Below are 26,847 nucleotides of genomic sequence, written 5' to 3' on the forward strand. Positions count from 1 at the left end.
GACCTATCTGTCAAATTTGATCAAGCCCAATGAAATTCAATTTGTTAATCTTGCTTCATAATCCTACCCTCATGCACGCTAAAGACTTAATACATTTTGTATTGCACTGAGTTGCACAATCTGCAGCGAGACTTTTTACTTGGATTAATCAGAATCATGTATGAGCTATGTTAACATTTGGAGTTAAGGAAGGACTGCAAATCTGTACATATTTGTAGTATTTGTTTGAATGCCCAGTTCTTACCTTACCGGAAAAGACCACAATGTAGTATTTTAATAATAACTACAGCTAGTAAGAGAAATCAGGACTGCTTTCTCATTAAACAGGTTTTGTATACATATATGTACACATCTACTCAAGGTTCAAAAATTAACTACTGCAAGTTACACGTCTCTCAACTTCTCACTTCTCTAAAATAGCAATTAATGCTCATTTTGTGCCTAAAGCAAAGGTTTCTGAGGCCAAGAGAAGTGCATAGCTCTCCTAGCATCTACTCAGGCTTCATTCCAAAGGAATCATCTTTTTCATCAGCTACATAAGTTTCCAACAGTCGTGAAGTTTAGCCTTGGTCTCAAATCCAGTACTGCCTAGAGATACCCACGGAATCTGGATACTGCGAAAATAGCACAAGCTGTGAACATTTGATTTTTTGGTGTTTCCAGTCTAAAAGCAGTTGCATTTGCACAAAGGATTTCTTCAATACTTGCATATTATGGTACATACAAATTTGCAGTTGGAAGACTTTCAGTCCTGGTTTGTTTCATGATAGTACCCCAGTCCTCCTTCTGAAGGAGCTTCCTACCTTATTTGTCCTCTTGCCATACAGGCCAAGAGAATATTCTTGTTTTCCAGTCCTTGCCCAAACTGCATGCAGTAGCTTACTGGATTGAATTAGAGAGAATCAAACTCGAATAATTACTATGTTCCTCAATTTGAGAAGAAAAATTGGGTTAACAACTGTATCCAAGTATAGGCTCCAGCAGATATATTTGGTCCTTCAATCATACCAGAATATTCAATAAACAGTTCTGGAACACACAGAAAACTGGCTAGAGGAGAACAACCAAAACGGACTTAATGTCTTAAAAATGTCTATTTATAGTAATGGAAAATAACAAATAAATATATAAATAAGATAAACAATTTTCTCAGGCAGTTGAGCTTTTACTTTATGTTATAACTAAAAATAAGTAAAGGGATAAATCAATATGATTTTTTAAATTGGTACAGGTAGATACAAATCTGAAATCATATGAGAAGTATTCCGTTAACATTGATGGAGACCTGTCAGATGCATTGTCTGGGAATATTCTTTTCCCATTAGATATCTTTATATAAGCCTGTTTTCTCTATTATAATAAATATCAGTGGGCATGAAACTTAAAAATCTAAGTAGTGTGAAGTCATAAAGTCAAGTCTCTTGAAGAGGTTGCCATTTTGCTCATGACCTACCCGTGCACTGTGGAAACAAACCTGCCTGAACCTTTCTGTTTTAGAGCACCAACACCACTACAAAACAGCTGTGAAAGGGACGTGGAACGTGCTGCTTCACACAGAGTAAGTCTTTCATCATTTGCTTCACTTCTCACTATCACTGTCTCCACCATCACGGCAACTAAGTGAGGGAGGTAAAGCCATGCTGTTTGGAAGCCTGGAACAATTTTATTCTATTCTTTATTTATCAAGATTAAGCCCTAAAACACTATGGACACCAACAATCTGAAAAAGGAGTGGGGAAAAGGAAAAGAATATTAAAAACAAACAAACAAAAGTCAACCCCAGCTTCTGACCTCAATTATTTTTCTACCATGAAACTAGAATACGTTATTTTCTTAGGCAGTCATACTTCGCCATATAATCAGTTATGCCAAATACTACAAGGCTATCTTTCCATACCTTGGAAAAAATACCCAACACTAAACAACTATTGTCCTACCCAGAACTAGCCTCACGACAACCATTTTTCAGATCTTCCATTCATGGAAATGTTACTGAGTAGCAATGTTATCCTCTCAGTGGAAAAACCATACAGCCTGTAAGTCTGCAAAACTTTTCAGAAGGGAATATGAAATGGCATCTTCAAGTAAAACTGGATTTTTTTCTAAACAAAACACAGCAGTGCTCAGATAAGCAAAGTGATAGATCTGTTTGTTGAATACATGTCTTTTATTGCTCATAAGAGGAGATCCTGGACAATTTGAGATATGTTGGAAGCATGATATTATTAACAGAAAAGACTGAAGCAGATTAAATCCTATGACATACCACAAAGCTCTGACAACTCCTGGAAGAAAATTACTGTCTAATCTGAAAATCAGTTTAAATAGAATATGTCTGGTTTCCTTTCTCTTAATCTTTCTGAAGAATGGAATCATCAGTGAATCCATGATATCAACAATGTGTGCTGGGCTATGTAAAATCATCACAGAACAGAGACACTGAGTTAAAATTTCCTTATGTATGCAGGTAATCCATGAGCGCAGATTCTATAGCATTATTAAAGGGACATGGGCTTCTATATTACTTTTGTTATTTTATAGCACTAGCCAGGATCATAACCCAAGTTTTGCAATGGCTAAGAAATTATTTCAGTTCCCTAGTTTATGGATTATGGTTTGTGACTTGCTTTTCTTCTCTCTTTACATATCTGAGGGAAGTCCAATGCTTCCCTGACTATTTGTTTACGTGTTTTGTAAGAGGTAAAAAAATAAAAAAGCAATTAACTCCTATTGGTTAAAATCTGGTTCAAATAAGGATTTGCATTCAGAAAAAGAAGAGAAGGAAATACATATCTAAATTTTTCTGTTTGCCTGGAACTTGTTCTGTTGGTGTGAAGAGTTATTGTTGGAGTTATATCTATCACATATTCACATTTACACTTCTGTGTATCTTGGCAGTCTGTTAAAGTTTGTACATTTAGAATAAAGCGAACACTCACATGTGGATGAGGAAAAAAATAATCTAGAGATTGCTTAAACTAAAAATCCTGGACAATGACCTCCTGCCTAATCACGGCTAGTCTGATGGTAATATTTGAAGCTCCACATTGGTCTCTGGATATAAAGTTTTACTAGCAGAGCAGGAAAAAGAGCAGGAAGAAGCACAACTGCAGCAACAAGAGGCTGATGTCATCTTCTTCATCACTTGGGAAAAAAAAAAGAAGGCACAGCATGGGTGTCACTATTTAAATTTATAAAGCTTTAGGGAATGCTTTGCTATTGTGCACAGGTGAGATCATGGCCCTACCCAGATACTTCTTTTAGGAGCTCATACTGAATGGTGTGTGAACACAAACCCCAAGGCTACCGCGTCCTAACCACAGAAATCAACTTCTCTTCTTGGATACTGTAATGTTGAGAGAAAAGTTTTTAATTGCCTTATCATGAGAACACCAAAAGACTTTAAATTCTGTCTCACATCATATGCCTTTCTAGTGGACAGCTATGTAAAAAGAAATTCATAGCTCCACTCCTGGATATAAATGTCAAGAGAAAGATACTCATTCTAACTTATTAGGCTGTGAAGATTAATAACTAAGGTATTTTAAAAAATATACATAATAAATAAAGAAAATTATGTGTATTTTTATATATATATATTTATATCTCTCTCTCTCTCTGTGCACGTAAAATACAGATATATACTATCCAGCTAACTGGAAGCCTAGGTGAAAAATTTTCAAAGACACACTGATATAAAAAACTTAACACATACAATATGGAATGTTACCACATTAATTAGGGTGTGTTTAAACTACCATGTAGCATTACAGTAAAGTAAATCTTTCACTTCAGTATGCATGGCTAAGGTGGAATTGTGGGTTTTCTTCCTTTATTTTACTTTAAATTTCCTTCATTTAACTGTTGAACCAGAGAAATCTGCATGTCACAGAGAACTTGAAAAATTCAGAATAATAATTAAAAAGTAAAAAAACCCCTCAAACAAATATGAAAATTGGAGGAGAGAAAAAGTTAATCTCAAAAATGTTTGGTGAAAAATAAATCATTATTATACCTGCAATGATGTCATCCATCTGCTCCAAAGCTGCTTCCAGCATATGACTAGCATCAGAAGCCATCATCTGTGATTTCTTCAGACCTTTACTCTTTCTGCTGAAAAGACAGATGAAACCACATGTATTACACTAAATCAGACCTTATAGAAAAATGTCACTGTTATATTATAAATTAAGCTACAGAAGCAAAAGTCCACACTAGCAAAAATACAGCCTAATAATATGAAAACTAACAAAATTGTTCCTATTCTTGATAGATGATTTGGGATTTCTGAGGTTTTTCATCCATTATGTATTTATTTATTTAAACATATTTTACTAAAACAAGGAAATGCAGATGGAAACAAAACCAAACAATCTCAAATACTGGAAGCTTGACATTCTCCTACCCCTCAACCTTAACAATGGTTTCCTAGATTCAAAGTTCAGTGTGTTTCAACCTTTTGCACTGTGGGGAAAAAGACGATTGACTAGGTTTCAATAAAGGAATGAACACATCGTGAAAAACATGCTTAACCTATAAGCAGAATTCTGTAAGAGCTCTGCTTTTCGATTGCTGCCTTGGGAGTAAAGACAGTTCTGAATTCAGTTTTACTCCTCCTTTCTATACCACCATACAAACTTTCTACCACTTCTTTCATGACACTGAAAATACAGTTCTTTCAGTTCCAGTAACTAAAATGCCCCAAATATGCAGTTACTGCTGCCACTCTAAACCTGGATTAAAGACATCCATATTCCCATCTGACGTTAAGGACAACAAACAAAATGTTCCAAAATTAGTCTCCACTTGTGAGTTCATGTTGCTGGACTCTTAGTCAAGTCACTATTGTCAACAGATTACATTTGAAAGGGGAAAAGAATCTACGCTGTCCATTTCACTGCCAGTGAGAAAATCTCTCTGACATAAGCCCCTTTGGCCCTTTTGCACATCATTCATTGCTGAAGCATGAAACCAGTGCCCACACAGCAATGTACAGGGGTTGTACTTTTGCATAATATTTGCAGTGCTCTAACATACAACTCAAAACACTGAAAAAGCCTTTAAAAAAGGCCACAGAATTTTGATTTCTCTTCCATGAAAGCTGCAATTCAGTGTTCTGACATTCAGTCTTCTGATACAGCAAGTTTTAAAATCTGTGATTCAAACTGGTTCAATTTTAACAGATTTCTAAGCAGCACAAAAGATACTTGTCTGACAATGGCTAGAGGTATCCTTCAAATGGTGGAGGCTGTAGATAAAGTGTATTGGCAATGTTCATGTTTGTGTGGCTGATTATTCCAATGCCACTGAAATGTCACTAATCTGTATTTATCATGCATTTACCTATGTTAAGAATTCAATTAATTTGAATTTAAATAAATATTACAGTAATCTGTAACGACAACTTACATAGACAAAGATATTATTGTACTATGGTCATCCAACATTGGCCACCATGACCAACTGCATGACCGACAGCTAAACCACCCACATTTACTCTCTTAGTTGGAGGCTGCCTAAACACTAGAACGTAGAATCAGCAGCCAGAAGATAAAGTCAGCTTTAAAATAAAAGTTTACTCATTTTTTGTTTCAGAGGGACCATCAGGAGAAAAAAAAACAACCTAAAAACACACTTAAGGCTCAGTCCAAATTACTGCATCATAAGAAATGTTCAATCTCAGTAATAGTCCAGTGCAATGGAAAATTTTTACTAACAAGTCAAAATTATTTGCTTCTATTACACACTAAGAATCCAGAGATGCGGGCTTTTCTCCATGGTGCTGGTGAAATATACACAGAGAAAGCTAATTTATTAATAATCTCTGTATTATCAATAAGGTGTGTATCCTATGTCCATTCTAGTCAATGTATATAACACCACTATCTAGAGGGACAGATGTAGGAATAAGAGTCAGAAACTACTACATTCTAATTCCAGCTCTGCCATTTATAGCTTGTCATAATGGGTAAACCATTATTTAACTCCAGATCAAATTGATCTGAAGAGCAATATCAGAATGCAATCTCAGAAAACAAAAGAAAAATCTTTAGTGTCACCCAAGGCAAAGATTAATGTAACTGAATGGTTGGGTTTGGCCTCTCCATTTTTGTCAAAACAGTAATTTATGCATGAACAATACTAAATGTAACTGAATTTCACCAAAATGCATCTGACCCAAATATTTGATGTAACAGTATGGGAAATAACAAGAATTATGCTCAGAATAATGTGGAAAGTCATTAAGTCAGCTGATATAAACCTAAAATTTCAGAACGCTTACACATGTGAACTTTACAGACGCTCCCTCTAGTCCCTTGCGTCAGCTTGTTGGTTTTGGTAGATTTCCATTTTCTGTTGTCACATTTATCTGTAACTTAGTAGATTCACTAAGTAGTTTAGAGATACCTGATTCTCAACTGCAATGAGCCTCTTTCCTTGCAATATTTCCCCTCGTTCAAAGCAACCATAACACAGGCAATAACTATTTGAGAGAAAGGAAACCCACCTACAGTAAACAGGTACCGAAGAGACACCTAGGCTACCTTGCTCCTTTGGCAGATGTGGCCAGCGGCCACTCCCCCAGAAATCTATGGCCACCAGCTGTGTTGGTCAATCAGGACATTAAAGTGGCTCAAAATTAAAAGGGAGAAAAATAGTGAAACATACTAAAAACAGCACAGAGTTTCTGTTGCTAGATTGCACTGCATGCTCTTACTTGTGCTGCCAGCTGCTGCTCTGCATGCTTTAAGTGGCTACAGCAATACACAGCTCTTATTAACAAGAAACACAGGACTACCATTCTTTCTAAACATCACATATAGCATTTGACCATCTGCAGTAAAAAAGTTACAGAAAATGCTGATACATTACATTACAAACTCGAAATTTTACTTATAGAAAAACCTTCAATCAAGACCTTGGCACAAACCACAAAGTTCTGCTGAAAAGCACCACCTGAACGAAGTCTTTCTAGAATCTCCTCCCAGCCTCCACACTCTGCATGTTTTCTCACCTGTATCCACAGTGTATTTGCTACGTAAATGCATTAAGATAGAGTAAAACCTGCTGATGAAACGATTTATTAATAAAAGCAACGTTCTTCGCTCCAGAGCAATAATGTAGTATTACTTGCTTGACATCTTTTTCTAGACAGACCTGTTGCTTGTGCTTCAGGCAAGTCTTACTTTCCCAGACACTCCCTCCTTACAGTTTGCCTGCTCTAAGCAGTATTATGAAAATAGCTTGTTAGATCTCATATGCTTTCAGTTGCTATTTCTGATCTAGTTCTATAGAACGATCTGCAATTGTGGATTTTTTTTTATTATTATTAAATAACAAGACACCTGTATCAATCCCAAGGCATGCCGAGTGCCTCAAACCGGATCCATCTATTTGTTGGTATTTTAGTTGCAGCTCCTTATACAGTTTTCATTCCTGAATGGTATCAACAAATGCGTAACATCATGACTTATCTACCTATATAAAAATATACATGTATTTTGAAAAATAAGTTTTTTCAGCTTTGGTAAAGACTGAACAAAAACTATTTCTAACATTACAGTACAAAATTTGATGTTAGTAAATTCTAACCTTCAGGATTTATTAGATTAATTTATATACCAGCAAAATAAAAACAACAATCTACTCACCTTTCCAGGTCCCTAAGAAGAAAATAATTTACTTTTTTGCCTGATCACTAAAAATTGCTCACTATTAATAGCCAACGTTTTACTGTTAAGCAGACGCAAGTCTAAATTATTAACATCCCTTCTAAGCCACACACCCATACTAATTTAGAGCCCAGCCCACAGATAAAGATATTGCAACCCTGCTTATTATAATTACCTAAGTAATAAGATCTTCCAGGAAGTGCAGACAGAGCAAACTGGTCGGAATGCCTCAGATTTATTTTGCTCAGCTAGCTTTACCCTATATCCCAATCTAAGATTTGCATTTTAAATAAAATGAAAAATCTCTGGTAGAACTACTGTACTTAGAGCCAATATCCCTTGCAAATTTCTTAACCTACTTTCTGTATGCAAAACTATAGCTTACTGTGTCCAAAAAGAACATAATAGTTAATAGACATATTCACTATGAGCAAGATGTTCTTCAGAATTATGAAAAACCTTAATTAAATTTGAATCTTTCATGATGCCTTGAACCAGCAGCTGTCCAGAGATAAGAAAGTGAACATTCAGGCAACTCGTAAGTCAGATGTTTTTCCAAGGTTGCTTGTAATAATGAGGTTGCCAACCTTATCAGCTAAGGAGAGGGGTGTGGTTTTTGACAAGAACTCTTGAAATCCACATCTCGCCTTAATATCAATGCTTTGGGTGGCCTACAGATTCCTCATACATTTAGAAGTCACAGCTAATAAATAACTACCACCACCTTTTTTTCTGGAATTAATAAATACAAGTTTGTAAACTGTTTAAAGATTCAAATTAAAGTATCACATTGTTTTGTACTTAATGGTACAATGAAATATCAAGTGGCTTAGGTAAGCCTCAGAAGTCCTCCACACTTTCTTCAGCTGCAAGAAAACTTTTGAGCTGGTATGAACAAATGTGCACAATTTCCACCCCTGACATTTCCCACCTTGCTTCTCCCCCGGCCACAAGCTGTATTGTATCCTGTCACCCCACAGGAACGCAGCTGCTGATTCATCTCCAACCTGGCTCCGAAGTTCTCATGACACCATCACATGCAAAAGCTACAAATACATATTTGGATCCTGGCCTTTTAGAACCTGGCATACCTCTCTAATTAAGTTAATCCTTAGTTCTAAATAACCGTCCACAGCTGCTGGGAACAGAAGAATTTCCGATGATCACTAGAATGACTGCCTAAGGTACACTACTTATACAGCATCCTCCAGAACTATCCAGCCAAAAATCCTATTCATCAGATTACAGCTTAAATTTGATTTATTTGTTAATACAGGCACTACTTGCTCTATTTCCCCTTCATATACTTCATTGGAATAGACAGAAGATAGTAAATAGAGTCCTTTGTTCATTGATTACCTTTATGTAATAAATGAAAACAAGACTATGGGCGTGGTGGTGGTGGTGGTGTTTAAAAGAATAACTAGAATAGGAATTTAAAAATATATTTATTCTCAGCTAGAAGCTGTAAAGGGTCCACACTACGGGGGAGGAGGAAGCTCTATAGAGAAATACAGATCAGTCAAAACTGAACAAAGACCTGATACTGAACTATTTCAGGTTGATGGCAGACCTGGTAGCTGGGAGTCCTTATGTGATGGGACATCCTTAGGTGAAGCACAGTACTAGTACAACACTTCTATGATGAAAATGAGCTAACTAAGCTCATTAACTAAACAAGCTAAACTAACTTATGCAAGCGGCTGAGTATTACTCTGGCACTGTAAAACCACCATGTTTGTGTGCGGCTGCTAAAAGTTAGTGTGACAAGCAGTAAGAGCTATGCTGCTTTTAAACATATTATACTAAATAATTTGATTTAAAATATGAAGGGAACTGAATGTAGTTAAATTTAATGCATTATGATGGAGCAAAGTCAAAGCCAAACATCTGTTTTCAAAAATAAACCCATTAAGTTTGCTAACACAAGTCTGAATTTCAGTTTTGGGGGAAGGGAGAGGGAAGGAAAAAGTAAGTACTTAAAAAATATGGTAAATGATCTGACTGATAATTTATGATGCTTTAGGAACACAAATCACCTCATAGTAACTCCTCCACAGGACTCATGGGTATTAAGTTACAGTTGCTATTGGTACCATAACCAAATTTCCTGACTCATGTTTTTACAAAGTCTCATCCTTATATTACAAAGCTGATGCTGACAGAATGGCATGTGCAAAGTGAGGTTTCTTCAGCTCCCTGGTATAGCAGTTCTATCAACTGTACAAAACCCTCCACTCCTTCAGTGTTGTTTTAAACATTGTTCATAAAAGTGTAAAAAAGCACTTCATAACTTAAATTTTAAATTGTTATCAGATATTTTAAGTTTTCTGTTATACAGAGTATAAAGGGAAATGTAGCTTCCAAACTTGTAAGTTTTAAAACCAAAATGCCATTCATTATTTACTATTGTATTAAGTGAAAAAAACCCACTCTAATTATTTTAGTTCAGCTGTCTTCTAACTAGTTTCAATTTCTAGCTAGTTAAAATTACAAAAAAACGCAATGAATAAAAGCTTTGAATTTAAACTTCAACTTAATAAAGCATTACCTGGTAGAATACTTGAAAGTTTCCGAACCAAAATGAGAACATTGCTGGTCTTAAAATAAATGCAAAGATGAATGGGATACAAAATTCAGATTTAGTTATAAAGGTATTACAGTTAAGAAGAGTTAGACCCCCAAAATTCTGACATTCAAAATAAAATATGTTTTTTCTTTCCCTTCTAATCCGAGTTATTCACTGGCCTCAAGGTCACAGCTTCAAATTTTCTTCCATGAAGGTTAACATCTAACGCCTGGGAAACTGCATCCCTTCCCCCCACCCCCTGCCCTGCTCCCCCCCCTCCAAAAAAAAAAACCAAAAAAACAAACAACCAACCACAACCAAACCAGCAAAAACATGCAAGAGTTTAAAAACAAGCTGCGAAATGATACAACGAATGACCCTGTGAAAGTAAATTCATGCTCTAGTAAATTGAAAGGTGAGAAATGGTAATAAAAGTAAACACAGAATTCATGCACCAATGAACTCTTTGCCCTAGAGTACAACGGAAGACAAGACCTTGACAGAATGAGAGATTAGGTATATATGATTAACAGAAGTATACAAAATTATCCTCTGTAAAAATCCTAAAAATTTAGACAAACTATACTGCTGGAAAAAACATTCTTTAAAACTTGTGAATTAGGAATAACATTTCTTATGGTTCATAAATAGTTCCCAGGCTCTTTCAAATCCCTCTGAAAAAAAGGCTTCTCAGCCTGGCCATGACAACCTACTGGATCACACCAGTCCCTTACAGAAAATTCTAGTGTTCAATTTTTGTTCACTTTTCTGCATTTCAGGAAGTTTTTTAAATGGAAATCATTGTTCTTGCCCATTATACTGTTACAGAACAAACTCAGCAGAACAAGCACAACTAATAACTTTATTAATCTACTAAGTACATGTATACAAATCCCACTAGGGATACTAATAGTATATACGAGTATATAGTAGCGTGTGTGTGTGTGTATACATATATATATACACATACTAGAAGTATTTATGAGCACTGTGAAACAAAAGATTTTGCATTAACTTACGCAGGTACCATTTGGAGTATCAGTCTGAAAACACAGATGTTTGATTGAAAGAGGCCAGTGCTAACACAGGGCCAGAAGATTTGGTATCTCAAAGAAATGTAAGGAGGTCCATTTTCAAATCTGCTCAGTGTCCATTTTCTTTGGTTCCATGATATACACAAAGGATCTTTGTAAAAATCAGCTGCTTTGCCAACAAAAAGCAAAAACTCTTCAGCCAACTGGCTTAGTTTTTAGAACTACACAGGTTAGACTACATAGAGGAACAGTCCAACACAGACAAAATTAAAAGATATTTCTTAAGATTATTTCTCATTATGAAATGACCTACTCTTGGGTTACTCAGGTTATACAGCTCTGTCCTGAATTTGCCTTAACTTGATATTAATGTGATATGAAGACTTTTGTGAAGTCTAAACTCAGCATTAGACATAAGGCTTAAAAACAAATACTGAGAGGACAGGTTTTCTGACTTTGTAAAATTTAATTTCATATTAGTATTGTTCCCTCTTTGAAACATTTGGTGCAGCAATTTATAAATAACTGGAAACATTGCTAGGCTGATCTAATATGACCCACCCTGCATCTGTGAACACAACTAACAAGCTGAATTCACACTAACAGGAACTGACAGTATCAAGTACTTCTGTATAAATTTAACCTCCAGTACCTATTTTGAGGGAAGTGTGTGTGAAAAAGAAAGGAAAAATATACTTCTGCTAGAAACATAACTAATCTGCTTGGATTAAAAGCATTAAACCAGGAACAACAAATGGATCACTATAAAAAGCACCATATCCCACATTACTCATCACATCAATGAAAACAAATTTTAACAGCTGTGTCAGTTAATGCCCATGCTTATATATAAAAAAAATACCATTCTTATATTGATGGCTTCCTGAAGATCAACGAAAATATTTTTGGAAAAAGCTGTCTTCAAGGTTTTTCTCTTTCTCTGCCTAAAGAATAGGTATAACTAAGAGGCAAAAATTCTCCATGGCGAGTTAAATCCTGATCTAAAATGATACGTTTTGTTGATTTTGCTCCTCCATTATTTAGAATATGGGACATTTTACTCCTTGCAGAACTGGCCAACAAGTAAGGAAGTAGCTCTATCAAACATTGCGCCACAACTGATTTCTAAATCAGAGAATGATATATTTTCCTATCATATTTATTTTCCACGCTTAGTGGATTAACAGAATTTTCTAATAATGAGAAAAAAGCATTATACAGGGAGGCAATGTTGCAAGACAGACACAACAGTAGCTTGATATCCAAAAGCAACATTTAATATTTTTAAGATTCACATAGGTGAGAGAAACTTGTAATATATCCCAGCTGAAGAAACATCACAGGTGGCAAGAAAAAAATGACATCTTTTATTCTTTTTTCCAGTATTGGAAAAACAATGAATACCAAGAAGACTAGGGACAGATTAGGCACCCACTGAAACCAGAACCTGACATTAGAGGGAAACCGAAGCAGCCCATAATGAACATATGACTAGATACATATGTCTCCTCAATGACCCGTTCTGTGGAGGAGCTCACAGGAAAAATATTTACCTAGCAAAGGATCTTAACAGAATCACCACACTGAAAACCCACCCAAGCGCTCAGCTTTTCTACTTCACATTCATCTATGCATGCTACCACAACTGAAACAAGTAAGTTTCAGGTAACTATACCCAGTTTTGAGCATTTGCAAGCCTACTTTTTGTAGGCTTACGAAAGAGTTCTGCAGTGCCCACTATGCTGCTTCCATTAAGTAGATAGATCTGATGGCCCAGGATACAACAGAGATCCTGGAAGTCTACTGTTGTATGTAGCACCTTTTATTATCAACCGTGCTAGGCATTCACAGGTTCTCACCAACCACAAAGCCCATCACGCTGTGTCTGCCAACCATCTCAAGGCATTTATTCTCAGTTCAATACAAACGTAAAATGAACAAGTTGCAGTGTCAAAGCATGTTATCAAGGGTAAGTCAAATCAATTTAAGTATCTCCTTATAGAATATGCATGATATGTAGGACTAAGAGAAGAAAATGCACAGCCACAGTTCCATGTATCAGAATGTCTATTCCAATTTGCAAAACTTAAAAAGTATACATAATTTCCAGGAAGTGATTAACTGCTCATTAAAACTGGTTCCATGTATGAGCCTCCAAAGCTACCATATTCCAGGTTAGTCATTTTGGCTTACAGGTTTGCTAGGACACTTAATCCAAAAAGCTTTTGGAAGTTTTGCAAATTAAAAAACGTCTTTCTTAACAGAAACTGAATGCAAGAACTAGATCTAGAAACAGACCCATTCATAAACTCAGTATTCTTCTGGTTTTTATACACACATTTACATCTGATGTTCAGGATGCTGTCAGCATAATTCATCAGTTGGGTATGTATACAGGATCACTTTTGTTCTCTTTTAATAGTGAACTCCCTTTACTTTTAGGGTATGAAAAATATAGAAGTTAAACCATTATAATGAACATACATAGGATTTCTCTAGATTTATTTCCAGGTAAGTATTTTAATTAACTACCTGAACGTGAAAAATGACTCAGAAGTATTTGCCAAAAAATAAAACTGTAGCCCTAAAATTTGTACTACTGTGTTACTTCCAGTCCAAACAAAAATTCTTCCATCTGATTGAAACAAACAGAAAAATTACAGTTGTTACTGCCAGTGCTAGATTATAATGGTACCTGAAGCAATATATAAAGTTAGTCAACTTTTGCTGGCTCTGAAATAAATGGATTAGACACCTTTGCCCTGACATAGCAGACAAATGAAACAGAATTCTCATACTACTTTAAAGGGCCTGAATGTCTTTATAGCAAGGCCAGAAGTCCTAAAGCACAGCGTCACAGTCCCAAACAGCAATGTCACCTGAGGGGATGCAGGCTTTTACGCATCCTGCTTTACTTCAGAGTATTTCATGTTAAGACTTGGCAGCTTTTCAGAACTGTTTGAAAGGCTTACTACTCATATTTGGTCCAACTGTGAATAAATCTATGAAGGTTCCTGATGTAATAACTTAATCATGTATTTTACTGTTTGACAACAATGCCTTTATTGGGCCTGTTTATTAAAACAATCACACAATGAAATTATTTCAGGCTAATGACTTGCAAAGTCCTCTAATCCCAACAGCTACTGGCTAATTTGTCTGTATGAAAAATAGCTCAGAACTTTCTAGCACTTCGGGCCAAGTCACAGTGCACAAAAATCAAAATAAAAACAACAGAAAAAAGACTGAGCTATTCAAATGACTGTCCATTGGATGAAATTGATCGTTTTACTTCTGTTTTAGGAGAGAAAAGGAAGTCAGAATTCACTGTCAGTTTCTTCAGTTTATTTCAGAAAATGGATCAAAGTCTGCTCCCGTATTGGTGATCATGACATCTTTATATTTCATACTAAATTTGTAAGTAAAATTTTATTTGCTATTATATATATGAGTGATTTAGTCCCCTGTGTTTCAGTGGTCCTCAAAAACTTGCAGTGGAAATATTTGAAACAGTTTTACTAATTCAAAAAAATATCCAGTCTTTTCCTACTTGAAAAGAAAAATACAATCATGTTAAACACTGAAACACTGCTCTGTCACAAGGAAATTGTTTCTTCTTTATTAGTCCTTATGCATATGGGATATGTTTGCTGCGTGACAGAAACAATACTGTTTACTTTTTTAGTTAAGGAAAGCAAATAAAATACATTCACTGTAAAATGATATTTACAAACATACTGCTAGGCAAACTTGGCAAGCTGCCTAGCATGGTAGTTTTTCAGTCCCAAGTAATTTCAAACCTCTGTTTCTAAGTACCCAAATCTGGGTTTCCAAAGGAACTTAGCAGCTGCTAGTCAATTCTTCACAATTAGTCCCTGGATAATCAGAAGCTTTGATTACATAGAAAACTAACAAAATGTCTGGTGAATCGAAACTATATTAATTCAAGAGCATGAATTCCCTTTGTACCAAATAATTTACTCTGTATGCAAACTCCTCTCCCCATGTTAAAAAAAAATGCACTCTTCTACAGTCTGTCCTTTTGCAAGTAGTTTAAATGAAACAAGAACCTGCTGGGCTTCAAAACTTACAAATGAAACTGAGCTTGCTACCAAATTTCCTAATTAAAATGGAGACTGCAATCAAAGCAAACCAGATTTGGACCACAATTCTTGCAACAGTTTTCTAATCCTTAGCCTAATCTAAAACTATTATGAAACGTTGCATGCACTGGATAATGTGTAGGTAATTAATTAATTAATTCTAATTGTAGACTTAAGTATTTTTCACAACACTACAGTACGTTCTGCAAAGCAGGCCAGAACAGATCTTTTCTTGCACAAAAGCTTGTTATAACAATTCCTTTCTTCTAGTAAGGAAAGGTTCTAATATGATTTTCATTTTGTACACATGAAGTCTGCCAGATCAGACCATAAACTGCTTTTTTCAGTTTCAGGTAAAATTACTACTATGGATACATTCAGCTTCCTACACTGAAGGATATTTTAATTCAAGAAATATTTAACTAATCATATATAATGTTTATGAGTGAGATTTTCAGGTTTAAGATAATCTGTACTAACACTAGAATATTTTGTATATATACTTTTCATTACAGAAGACTACTTTCAAGAAAACTATTCACTTGACTTTTTGATTTTTTTTCAGATGAAATGAACACATTATTTAAAAGAATTATATATCCTACTTTTGTTGATATTTTACAACCAGTGTGTTTCTGGTCCATATAATTAGCCTCTGAATTTTAAGATTTGTTCTTCTTCCCTTTTTGAAACAATTATTAAAGTACGTATCATACATATCACAAAAGAGCTTACAATAAATGCTTTACTTATATATGTATACATGCTTACATAGCAATTGCATAAATGTACCTTAAATTCAGCTAGAGGAGGGTTATTTTGTTTGTTTTGGGGAGTGTTTTTTTGTTTGTTTTGTTGTTTGAATTTTTTTTTAGTAGTAAGTAGGTGTAATGGACAGTCAACAAAGATAGCTGGGGTCCATGTCTACATATCTGGGCTAAAGCTATTAGCACATTTCCTACAGTCTCACAGTTTCTGAAGTTGTTAATGCATGTCCTGAACACATCTCAAGATCCAGGCACTTGTTTTGCCATTTTTTCTCCTGGTCTGCTGGGTGATGATAAATCTGTCAGTGAAACTGTTTAGGAATTGACGGTAAGGCCACTGAAGAAGATTCATGCTTATGTGATTTCTCAGTTGTACCCTCACTACAAAGTATATAGAGAGGTTACAATCATAAATAATCCAAAGGACAACTTCATACCTTAGGTTGGGCATAAAAGCTTGAAAAAGAGGTTTTCCACATCAAAAAAAAAGAATGGAATTAATGCTACATTTCAGGTAAGAGCTTTTGTTAATTCCATTGTGAAGACTTGCACTTAAACCTAATGAGAAGGGTTTCATGAAGCATATGGGAGTGTTATCACAGAATAGCTGAGGTCGGAAGGCACCTCTTTGGATCACCTACTTCCAATTCCCAAGAGCTTATTTATAGTAGTATGTAGGCTAACATTGGCTGGAATGTCACCAAGGTGCTGAATGTATAGGACAAAGATGATTTAACAGAAATCTAATTATGAACTACAGAATGATAGAACATTTTAAGTAAAAGACTGAGAAGTCTTATGCAAGAAGATCTTAATACATCTTCTGTCCAATACTGCACAGAGCAAATACCATCCTGGAGAAATGCAAAAACTTTGCTTCCCAGGATGGTTTGTGCTGGTTTCCTATTTAAAATACTAGATTTACCTCATCAAGGTCTTTGCTAGATAAACTGTTTTTTCTGGAGTGAAACATCAAAATACTTCTGTTTGGGAGCTGACTGGATTACATGCATTAGTTCATCACCATCACAGAAACATATTCATAAATCTTACTGCAATGTTATTAGAATAAGATGTTCTGATTATGTGTTATTAAAGCAGATGCTACCATCTGCACTGTATTGTAGTGGAATAAAAAGTGTGATTCACTATATTCAAGAGATACTTGGAAAATACTTTCCCCTGTCAAACTAAGACTTCTGAAATAAACTTTGGGTTGAAAATAGCGCAAACAAACAAAACAAAAAGACTTTGTACGAGCAGTACAGACAGAAACAGGAAGACATCCCCAGCTAAGTCACCTCTGAATGTGGAGACCAACCACATTTGTTTTCAGAAGACAATAAAGTAAAACAGCAGTTCCCATACTGTCAGTGCTTGAAACCCAGGTTAGAATTCAGCAGCTTAAATTTATCTTTAATAATTACTTTAACTGGCATACAATCTGTTGATCTTAAAGGGTACAAAGACATAACCAACAAGTGAATCATTCTCTATGAATATTAATACACATTACATCGTTGCTCTAGTAAAACAAGACTCACAGTCAGCATTTGATAAGCAACACTTGTAATAAAGCCAGGCTTTGGACTTGTCTGTTTTCTTCTATCCAGCATGTGTTGACTTGGAGCATTCAATCTTATTTCACTCATCCAGCCTAATTCAAGATTTTGCCAAAGCAGGATCAGGCCTGCTGATCTGTTTTCTCCAAATTCACATCTGCTTCAAAAAACCATCATCAACTTAGCACCATGTCCTTGGGTGATATGCAAAAGATCTCTCATACAATTAGCAGTTCACACTCTGTTATCGCAACTTTTGGAAGTCAGATCCATTATTTACTATTCCAGATGTGTTGTCTGCCACATACTATCTGGTCACTGTCAGGTTTCTTACCTTTTCCCCTCTCTAAACCACAAAGCACTCTATTATTCCCTGTATTCAATTCTCAGCTTTCATCTCCAGTTACTTCAGGTTTTACCTGGAAAATTCATCTAAACAGATGAACTCACATTTTGATGTAGATATAAAATAAATATAAGAATATATTTTATATATCACATACAGTTGAGAAAAACACTAATGGCTCCCAGCTTATTTGTTGATCATCTGGTAGAGAAATAATGTCCTGTCTTATGCATGTGAAGACACCAAATCTTTCCTCCTTGATACTGATTTCCAGTATGAAAAGATACAGTTCTCTCCCCTCAGCAGCTTTGGGTTACAGGTCTTCCAGAAATACTAGTAAGCTACACAATATTCTTAACAATCTTGCTTTACAGGTTATCAAATTAGAATTTAAAATCTAGGTCACACTTACAGTCCTTTAAACTACTACATTGTAACCTGGCAGATGCACGGTATAAATATAAACCCCACAAACTGCCCTAGACTGGCAACAGTGCCATTAGGATTTACTTTATATGTTTCTTTCAGAAAGGAATTTATCTTTATAATTTCACTTCTTTGTTCTTTGCATTAATGAATTGCCAAAGAAGAGCAAAGTGTTATTGGGAAATGGTTTTATAGCAAATAAAACACATGAAGATGCAGGGAAACAGGAGGCAACTGTAATGTTACAAGGTCACAAGAGACTTGAAATAAAAACATTGTGCTAAAACATATAAGCAGAGGCATCTAGCTACAAAAAAAAAAAAAAAAGTACCTTTATTTTGTTGCTTAATGTGCACCTATTTAAAAGAAGAACAACTATAAAATGCTGTAAAGGAGTGGCAGGAAGAAATTCAAGCTGTCACAGTTTATCAAAGACATGTTATCACCTCAGAGCTGGGGCTCAGACAAAGTTAAAGAACAGATTACCCAAAGGCGGGAGTCTCTGTGTCTTCAGCTCTTCAAAGTAACAGGTGAGTTGATAGCACAGAATAGACAAGAGCAAACTGGGGAAAATTTAGAGAACTAAAAATAGTTCATGGCTTAAACTTCCCAAATTTTGAGGGATCAAGTTACTGAAGTGAAATAATTTTGTATGCATCTACTCAAGTCTGGTAACTGATCAAGCATGTCAAGGGCAGGCACTGCAGGCTAAACTTTATTCAGCAGCTTATGAGAACTTCAGGATTATACCTTAATAAGTTGAATTCACTGAACTCTGAAGATGCGGTGGCAAACTGAGATGATAAACATCTCCAAAGATTTGAATGATGCCAATTTCACTAACAGAAGAGCGACTTCTGAAAGTCCTTACTATTTCTACACTATTAGGTATTTCTAGAAAATGCAGAAAAGCCTTGATTTTGAATTTTATAATTCAACAGTATGTTGAATTATAACACATCTGCATCTGATTGATCACTATCACAAAACACATTTCCTAATGCATCATTTATTTTCTTTGATAAACACTAAATCCTTTGAAACATACTATGGACATCTAAGGCAAGGAAATGGTTTCATCCTATTCCTGTAAATATCTTTTTTGAGGGGAGGAGGGAAGGTGGAGGTTTTTTTGCTAACGAGCAAAGCCCCACTGAGGCTCTGCGTCACCTGTATGAGCATAGCTCTTTGCTAATCTTACCAGGTCAAGGCTCTCATTTGTTTGAGCTGAAAGGCTGAAACAAATCCCTAGCTGTGGGGAAAGTGAACTAAGTTTCTGGTCTCTTCCTGAATAGTCTAATAAGAGTGAAAGTAGTGTCTAGGGATAAGTGCTTTACAGGTTTTTGTGGGAGTTTGTTTTGAAGAGAGAGAGACCGGAAAGAGGCAAACAGGAAACAGATTAGGTAAATGAGGGCTAGAAGCAAAGCTGCACATGGAGAAAAAAAAAAAAGTGTGGCTATCTTTTTGTTCTTTTTCATATTCCCATGTTTTGCACTTATAGTACATTCTCACTCTGCCTTTCCCCCTTGTTTGCTGACTCTATCAAAGGATTCAGGGAAGGTGATTCTTAAGGTCTTCACTTACTCTTTTCCATCTGTTCTCTTCCCATCCTCCATTTAAATACAGTCTACCACATTAAGACACATTACGCTGCCTTAGAGCCTGGCCAGACAGTCTAGAGTAACAGAGAGACTCAGTGTAACAGAAAAGTGACAGAGGAAACAGGGAAAATTGAGTCAAAACCCCAGAAAGCACTTCTCTAGTCTATGCCTGCACTGATGTATTCTCTCTTTGTTTACACACACACACCCCCCTGATCACTTTTCCACACTGCTGGTACCACGTCAACACAGGCTAAGTGAGATCAGATACAGTAGGAGTGATGGGAAGATAGTGCTTATTATCCCATCTCTATTTCTTCCTGCCCTCTCGGCTTCTAGCACAGCCCTTATATAGATGGGGTTGCTGGAGCACTACGAAGCAAGCAGTGCCCTCTGCCACCATTCCTCCAATTCCTCAGCCTCCTGGGACAGGAGATGAAAGCAGCAAGAAAACATGGAACCAGGGAACAATGCTCCCAGCCCAATTCCTACCATGCTTCACCCACGCAGATCTCAGTTTCTGTCCCCTCCCTTTAATTCTGCACTTTCCACAGGGCAGAGTCCCAAATGTACGACAGTTAAACTGCTATAGATACTTGCCAAGACACTTGATTATTACCTGGCTTAGGTAAATAAAGCATTTAAGTTTTTAAAAGTGATGCTAACGTTAGTTGAAAACAGTTACAGGTACGTCACGTGTATCTACAACAGATACAAACATCATCAGTCAATGGAGATCAGTCTTGAGCTATCCCTCAGTTTAAGCGTTGTTACTAGGGACTTGACATTATTTTATCAGTTACAAATTACGTTGTTTTTACATATTATTTTCCCTTCATAGTCTGGTACCAAGCTATACTTGTTCTGAAGACAAACCTAAGGTTCGTTTGAGTTCTCCCTCTGCTCTGACTTTCACTGGGCATTCTTCAGCTTCAAAGGGGCCCTTAAAATTGCTTCCATCTGGAACTATCAGCAAATGGAGGGTAAATCTGTATCATTTAAAAACAACCCATATTTATTTAGGCTTGTCCCAATTTGTCCTTTCACCCTCCTGGTACGCTGAGATCTACTCCAAGCATTTCTTTATCAGGAAGATACAAGGAAGATGAAAGATGTATTGGTTTTAGTAAGTTCATACAGCAGATCCGAGTCAAACTCCGGAACACAAGCAAAGTAAATCAATAAACCTGGAAAGCTGAAATACAGCCTTCTTTCCTCTCCCCTCTTCCCGCAATTCCACACAAGTTTCAGAATGAAGCCCTTCTTCGTACACCTGTCTACATATTTGTTTAAAACAAAACAAAACAAACAAGAAAACCACAGAGAAGTGCCCCTCACTGTACCCCCTCCTGCCCCAACCCTGCAATTAAAAACGTGAAATTGCAGAAGACCTTTATGACTCTGGAAATACGTGTTGTACATGCAAATCTCTAAAAGCACATATTGCACTTCACCTACATACAGTCAGATCCGCAGTTACCAACCTACCAAATTAATACTTAACAACCTATTTTGCCTCATGCAAAACAAGACTGAACAAATGATCATACGCAGAGAGGTGTGATTCCTTATCTTTTTGCTGAGTGTCAAGGGGGAGGTATCTTTTCTGCAGCAGCACGACATGAGTGCTGGACGATGAAACCGGGGATCACTTGACATCACCTCATACCCTTACTGCCCTTATCTCTGCACGGGTAAAGAAGCCCCTAACGGCCAGCTGCGTCTTCCAGCTGTTCTTTGCTGAATATCCTTTTAACTATCTTATTTCCCCCACGCACCTCTTCACTGGATTAATTCCTAATTACAGACCGGAGGCGGGGGGGGAGGTACACCTCACTCCCACGGGAGAGAACCGGGATGCAACCGGCTGTCGGGGCTGGCCTCCGAGTCTCCGGACCGACTGCCCTATGTCAATAAAGCGGTTTATTTGCCCAACTGCTCGTTGAACTCAAGTTTCAAGGCTCTGCTCGCTGTGAGAATAAATATTTAACTTACAGGAGCCGCGTCTATTTAAAAGTCTTCCCAACGGTGTGGAGTCCTTAACTCTCACAGCAGGAGCAAAGTATTTAAAGAAGGAGAGGCAGCGGGTACCGTCGTCACATCCGCGCAGGGTTCGCGGGGGATCCCCCTCAGGACGCGGCCGCAGCAGCCGCCGGCAGCCTGCGCGCCCCGCCGCGCCGCCCTGCCCTGCCCTGCCGCCCAGCCCGCACCCGGGGCACGCCCGCACCGCCCGGGAAGCGGCGCCGACCCTCCCCCGCCGGGGCAGGACCCCCCCGCCGAGCGCCCCCCCCGCAGCCCGCCCACGGGCACCGACCTGCGCGGCGGCCCCGGCGCTTCCCGGGCTCCGCGGCCAGGTGCGCCACGCGGCGGCGGGCGGGCGGCGCGCGGCCCCGCTCCCCTCGCGCCCAGCCCGCCCCCCATTGGCTGCGCGCAGGGGACCGGCGGCGGCTGCCGGCCCCGCGTGACGGCGGGCGGGACAGTGCGCGCGGCGCTCCCGCAACCCGCGCGAGGGGCGCGGGCAGGTGCGCGAGGGGCCGCGGGCGCGGCGGGAAACTGCAGCACGGGTCGCGGGTCCGACCCGCGCGGGGGACGCCCTCCCTCTCCCCTCACAGCGCCTCAGCGCCGGTGCGCGCACCTGTGGCGGCACAGCCGCGCCCGCCGCACAGCCCGCCTGCCAGCGGCAAACGGGCTACGGAGCGTGGCCCGCTCCCCGACGAGACGGGTAGCTGAGGTAAATCCTGTGCCAAGGGCCCTGGTGGGTGCCTGGCCGATGCCCCAGAACCTCCACTGGTGGTGCGGTACCTCAGGTCCCGCAGCCGCGGGGTGCCTTGCGGGAGCTGGTGGGGTCTGGCTGCCCGTTGCAGCCCGCCGCACCCGCCTCCACAGAAACCCCACGGCACCTCAGCGCTGAGGGGGCGCTGGGTGTGCGCAGCCCTTCGGTGTCCTTTCAACGTAAAGGGAAGTGTTTAGACAACTCCCCCCCCCAATTTCTGAGTTTTATTCTTCACATCCTTATTACTGGAAGTAGAAAATTTGAGTAAAACTATGTTGTTTTAAATAGTGCTACCAGGCATATTTTCGGTGCATATTCCTACATACCAGGGATTTTCTAGGTTAGCCAAAATGTTATTAACAGAGAAAAGTAATACTCTTTAAAAAAACAACAATTAAACTCAGGTATTTTTATATTTAAAGAACTTCTTATCTATTTTAATTCTTTTGGGGAAAATAACATCCTGGGCCATTTATATTGGTGTAAGTATTTTGTGTCATATTTCTGTTGGCTGCTGTTTTGAAAACTTTCTCTAATACTATGTTTATGATTGCAAAAATCTGTGGTACATGAAGTCTCCAAGGAAGCAAAAACATAAATCAAAGACTCACACTCAAAAGGTGTAGGTTCTTCTGTTTGTAATGATTCCAGGATTTCTTCTAGAAATATGAAAAATGCTGCAAGTTTTGGTCCCTGGAAGTTTACTGGTTGGTCACTTTGGGTGCCTTGCTGATCCAAAAGCTGATAAGTGCTTAGTTTTACTCAAAGAGGTCATCCCACATGTGTAACACTGACACAACTCTTTACAGCACGTGTGCTGAGTACTTCTAATTATGTCAGTTTTCTAGGGAGCTGGCTGAACAGCAAGCGTTTAGCAGAAAGTGAGATAAAGAGTTTGCAACATTGACAATGTAATTAACACATGCAATTTTCACTGCTTGTGGAGTAGTTGTTTCAACCACCACAGTTTGCCGTCTTCTGTGGTGATGTTGACTTCCATCTAAATAGTCTAGGCATGTTTAATATGCATGCTGTTTTAATGTAATTCTATTACTTACAATAATTGTCCTCAGTTTTAGAATTTCCCTTTCCCTAGTGTAAGCTTGTACTATATTTGGAATGTTGGAATACTTTGTTCCCTGTTACGAACTGATGCACTCTCTGACCTTGTGAATAGTTATGTATGATTTCAGTTTTCTTTTAAACTTATGCATGAGACCAAGACTATGAATCACATACCAGATATTCCAGATACAGAATTGGACCTCACTTACAGAGCAAGCATGCCCAAGGTGGGAGAGTGAGAAAATGGAGAGTGAAGTAGAAAGCCTTTGAAACATCTCTGAACATGCTAAAGAATAATTAAGACTGGCAAGAATCCACGGGCTGTGTATTAATCTGGCTTGCTTTTGAATTTTTCCTGTCTTTCCTTTTGCCTTTAAGGTAGTCATCTTAAACAGGTCATGCAGAGGAGTGGCCAAAATTATAATGGTTGATAACATTTGCATCTTTCGTAATACTGATACCAAAAAGTAAAGTATTGCTATAGCAATGATTGTTGCAGTGTCATTAAACCATATGGTAAAAGCTCAGTGGAATTTAGAACAGTCTGGGTAAAGCCAGGAGTCTTTCAACACCAGCCTGGTTTCCTCTCCTCTTCCCCAACAAGCCTTACTGGTGATCTAGGACAGGTGTCTGCGTGACTTTTCATGTGATGGAAGCAGGACCTGTGACCTCATTTACTCTTTTATGGCCATGTAGGGTTGTTACCTCCCTTCTTGTGTAGTCCTGACCTTGAAGAGTCAAAACCCTGCTGGTACGTGCTGTACTCCAGTGTGTTGTCAGGAAAAGCAGTGTCAGCCAGTGCATGGGAAGGCAAGCATGGCCTTGCCCTGGCGCTGCAAAGGGAAAGGACCTGGAACATGGAGGCTGTGCAACTCTTGCCACTCCCTTGAGGAGCACAGGCAGAAGCAGAGGGAGATTGAGCAGCACAGGCTAAGCATAGACAACAAACCACTGTCCTGCTGCTGCAGCTGCTGCAGCTGCTGCTGCTGAAGTGTGCATGTGTAGTCCTTTTACTGTCCTGTTTCTGTATTGTTTGATATGTGGAGTGCTGATTCTACTATAATATTATTGTACTGCCGGAAAGCTGAGCAAATCCTAATTTGGGCTACCTTTAGCTTGTTGATCCTGTCAGTCCTGTTTAATATGATTTTGACTGAAGTGGATTAATTCTGCATCTCTCTTTCTCAGTGTAGCGGGTTTCAGAAGCGCTCCCTCAGCTGTCCTGGCCTCTTGGCTAATTACCATTCTAGAAGATCCCCTTCAATAAGAGTGGTTTGTTTCTTTTCTGCAGCAGTACAGACACATTACTGTCACAAAGCTGGCATTGTGTTAAGTCTTTGCCTCTCTTATATAACAATGAAGCTTATTCAGGGATAGCAGGACCATCCTTCTCAGAAAATACTTAATGAAAAAACCAAGTTAGGAACCCCAAAAGAAAATGCTGCTGGATACTGCTTTACTGACCATCTTAATTTCTTCCATCTTGAAAATCAGTGGAAAGTTATCTGTGATATCCCACGTGTTGCTCTATAGCTGTTTATAACTGTTTTATCTCAACTAGATGTAATGGCCAGGGTATATTTTTATTTTGTTAAGGATTACTGAGGAGAGCTGTCCGAGTTTCTCTTCCTCCGTTTCACAGTCACATTATAGGTCACGCTGACAATGTGACAAAAAGAAGCCCTTTATTTGAGTTCAGGCCATGTTCCTGATCCTGCAAGCTTGCCTGAATGGTGCTTAGGCTTGCACATGTTAGTGGTTCTTTCACAGTGCATTGCTTGGTCTGTTACTGGGTTGTACAGGTACATGGCAGAATGGTTCATAGTCACCAAAGGGTAAGGACCAGAACAGACACTTAGGTGAAGGCTCTAAATGGCTGTGCTCCCTGGATAGAAGCTTATGGCTATTAAGGCAGGAAAGCCTTATCTTTACCAGAGATTTGTGGCCAGCCACATTACCGATTTCCTGTGGTAAGGTGCACAATGTTCTTGTATCCTTTGAAACCGTTTTTTTCTTAACACACGTGGGTGGTATGCTCATTTTTTAATGGGTAGGATATGGTTATATTCCCCGCCCCCCCCCCCCCCCCCGTCATTATTTGGTGGAGTTAATGTTAAGTCTTCAAGATGAGAGTTTAAATAAAGATATTTTGTCTCTACGTACAGTTTCACTTGAAGTTTTCTTGAAATCTTGCAAGACAGCTACAGCTACTTGATACTAAAACAGAACTTACTATTTTTTTCTCTCTCAGTTTAGAGCATCAAATGTTCTGTTGCAGTACACATGATATAAAAATCTTCTTTTCAGATAACTTTTACTAGGACAGACGAAATACACCTTTTAAAAAAAAATTTCCTAACATATAGATAGTTCTGTCAAAAAGTACTACACTTGTTGAGCTGTTTCTTTCCCCAGTGTTCTGTTTATATTCCAGAAGCTTTCATGGACACAAGGCTTTCAGGAACGTACAGTTACTTTTGTTCAGCATTTTTAAAGACATTTAAACAAGCCGTTGATCTTTGCTACTTGCATGTAACTGGAATTGTACCCGAGACAGCTGTAAACTATCTAAATTTAGCTTAGTGCTACAAGGACACAGCTCCATCTAGTGCTCAGCGTTTAAATCAGGCACAAGTGATCTTGTGAGTTTTAGGTATGAGCGCTCATTGGCTCCCAGGTAAATACTAGCTCCATATGGTGAGGCATTTTATAAACTTTTGGGTTGGCAATCCTACCATAGTAAATTAAAAGCTAATGGATGGCAGCTGCAGTATTTTCAGGCAGACACAGCTGTTTAAAATATCTGCATTTGCTCTAACCATCAGGCAAAAGCCCTGTTAGTGCAGCTTGGAAAATAGAGCTTATACTGTAAGTTACTGCGTGCTTATGTATAGAGAATACAGTACCATATACGCCGTTATTCATCTA

General features: G+C 38.2%; 1 protein-coding gene across 3 annotated transcripts in view; it reads right to left on the bottom strand.

The window, feature by feature from the left end:
- Positions 1-22,216, bottom strand: part of PPFIBP2 (PPFIA binding protein 2) — a 102,930-nt gene extending 80,714 nt beyond the window's left edge. For all 3 annotated transcript variants that reach the window (XM_027778416.2, XM_027778417.2, XM_027778415.2), the window contains exons 1-2: positions 22,077-22,216; positions 4,016-4,113 (exon numbers count right to left, since the gene is read on the bottom strand). In XM_027778416.2, the coding sequence (XP_027634217.1) occupies positions 4,016-4,082 (67 nt within the window). In that variant the 5' untranslated portion in view covers positions 4,083-4,113; positions 22,077-22,216. The remainder of the gene's footprint in view (positions 1-4,015; positions 4,114-22,076) is intronic.
- Between the last annotated feature and the right edge of the window lie 4,631 nt (positions 22,217-26,847).

This window comes from Falco peregrinus, chromosome 9, assembly GCF_023634155.1.
Source record: "Falco peregrinus isolate bFalPer1 chromosome 9, bFalPer1.pri, whole genome shotgun sequence".
Taxonomy (NCBI): domain Eukaryota; kingdom Metazoa; phylum Chordata; class Aves; order Falconiformes; family Falconidae; genus Falco; species Falco peregrinus.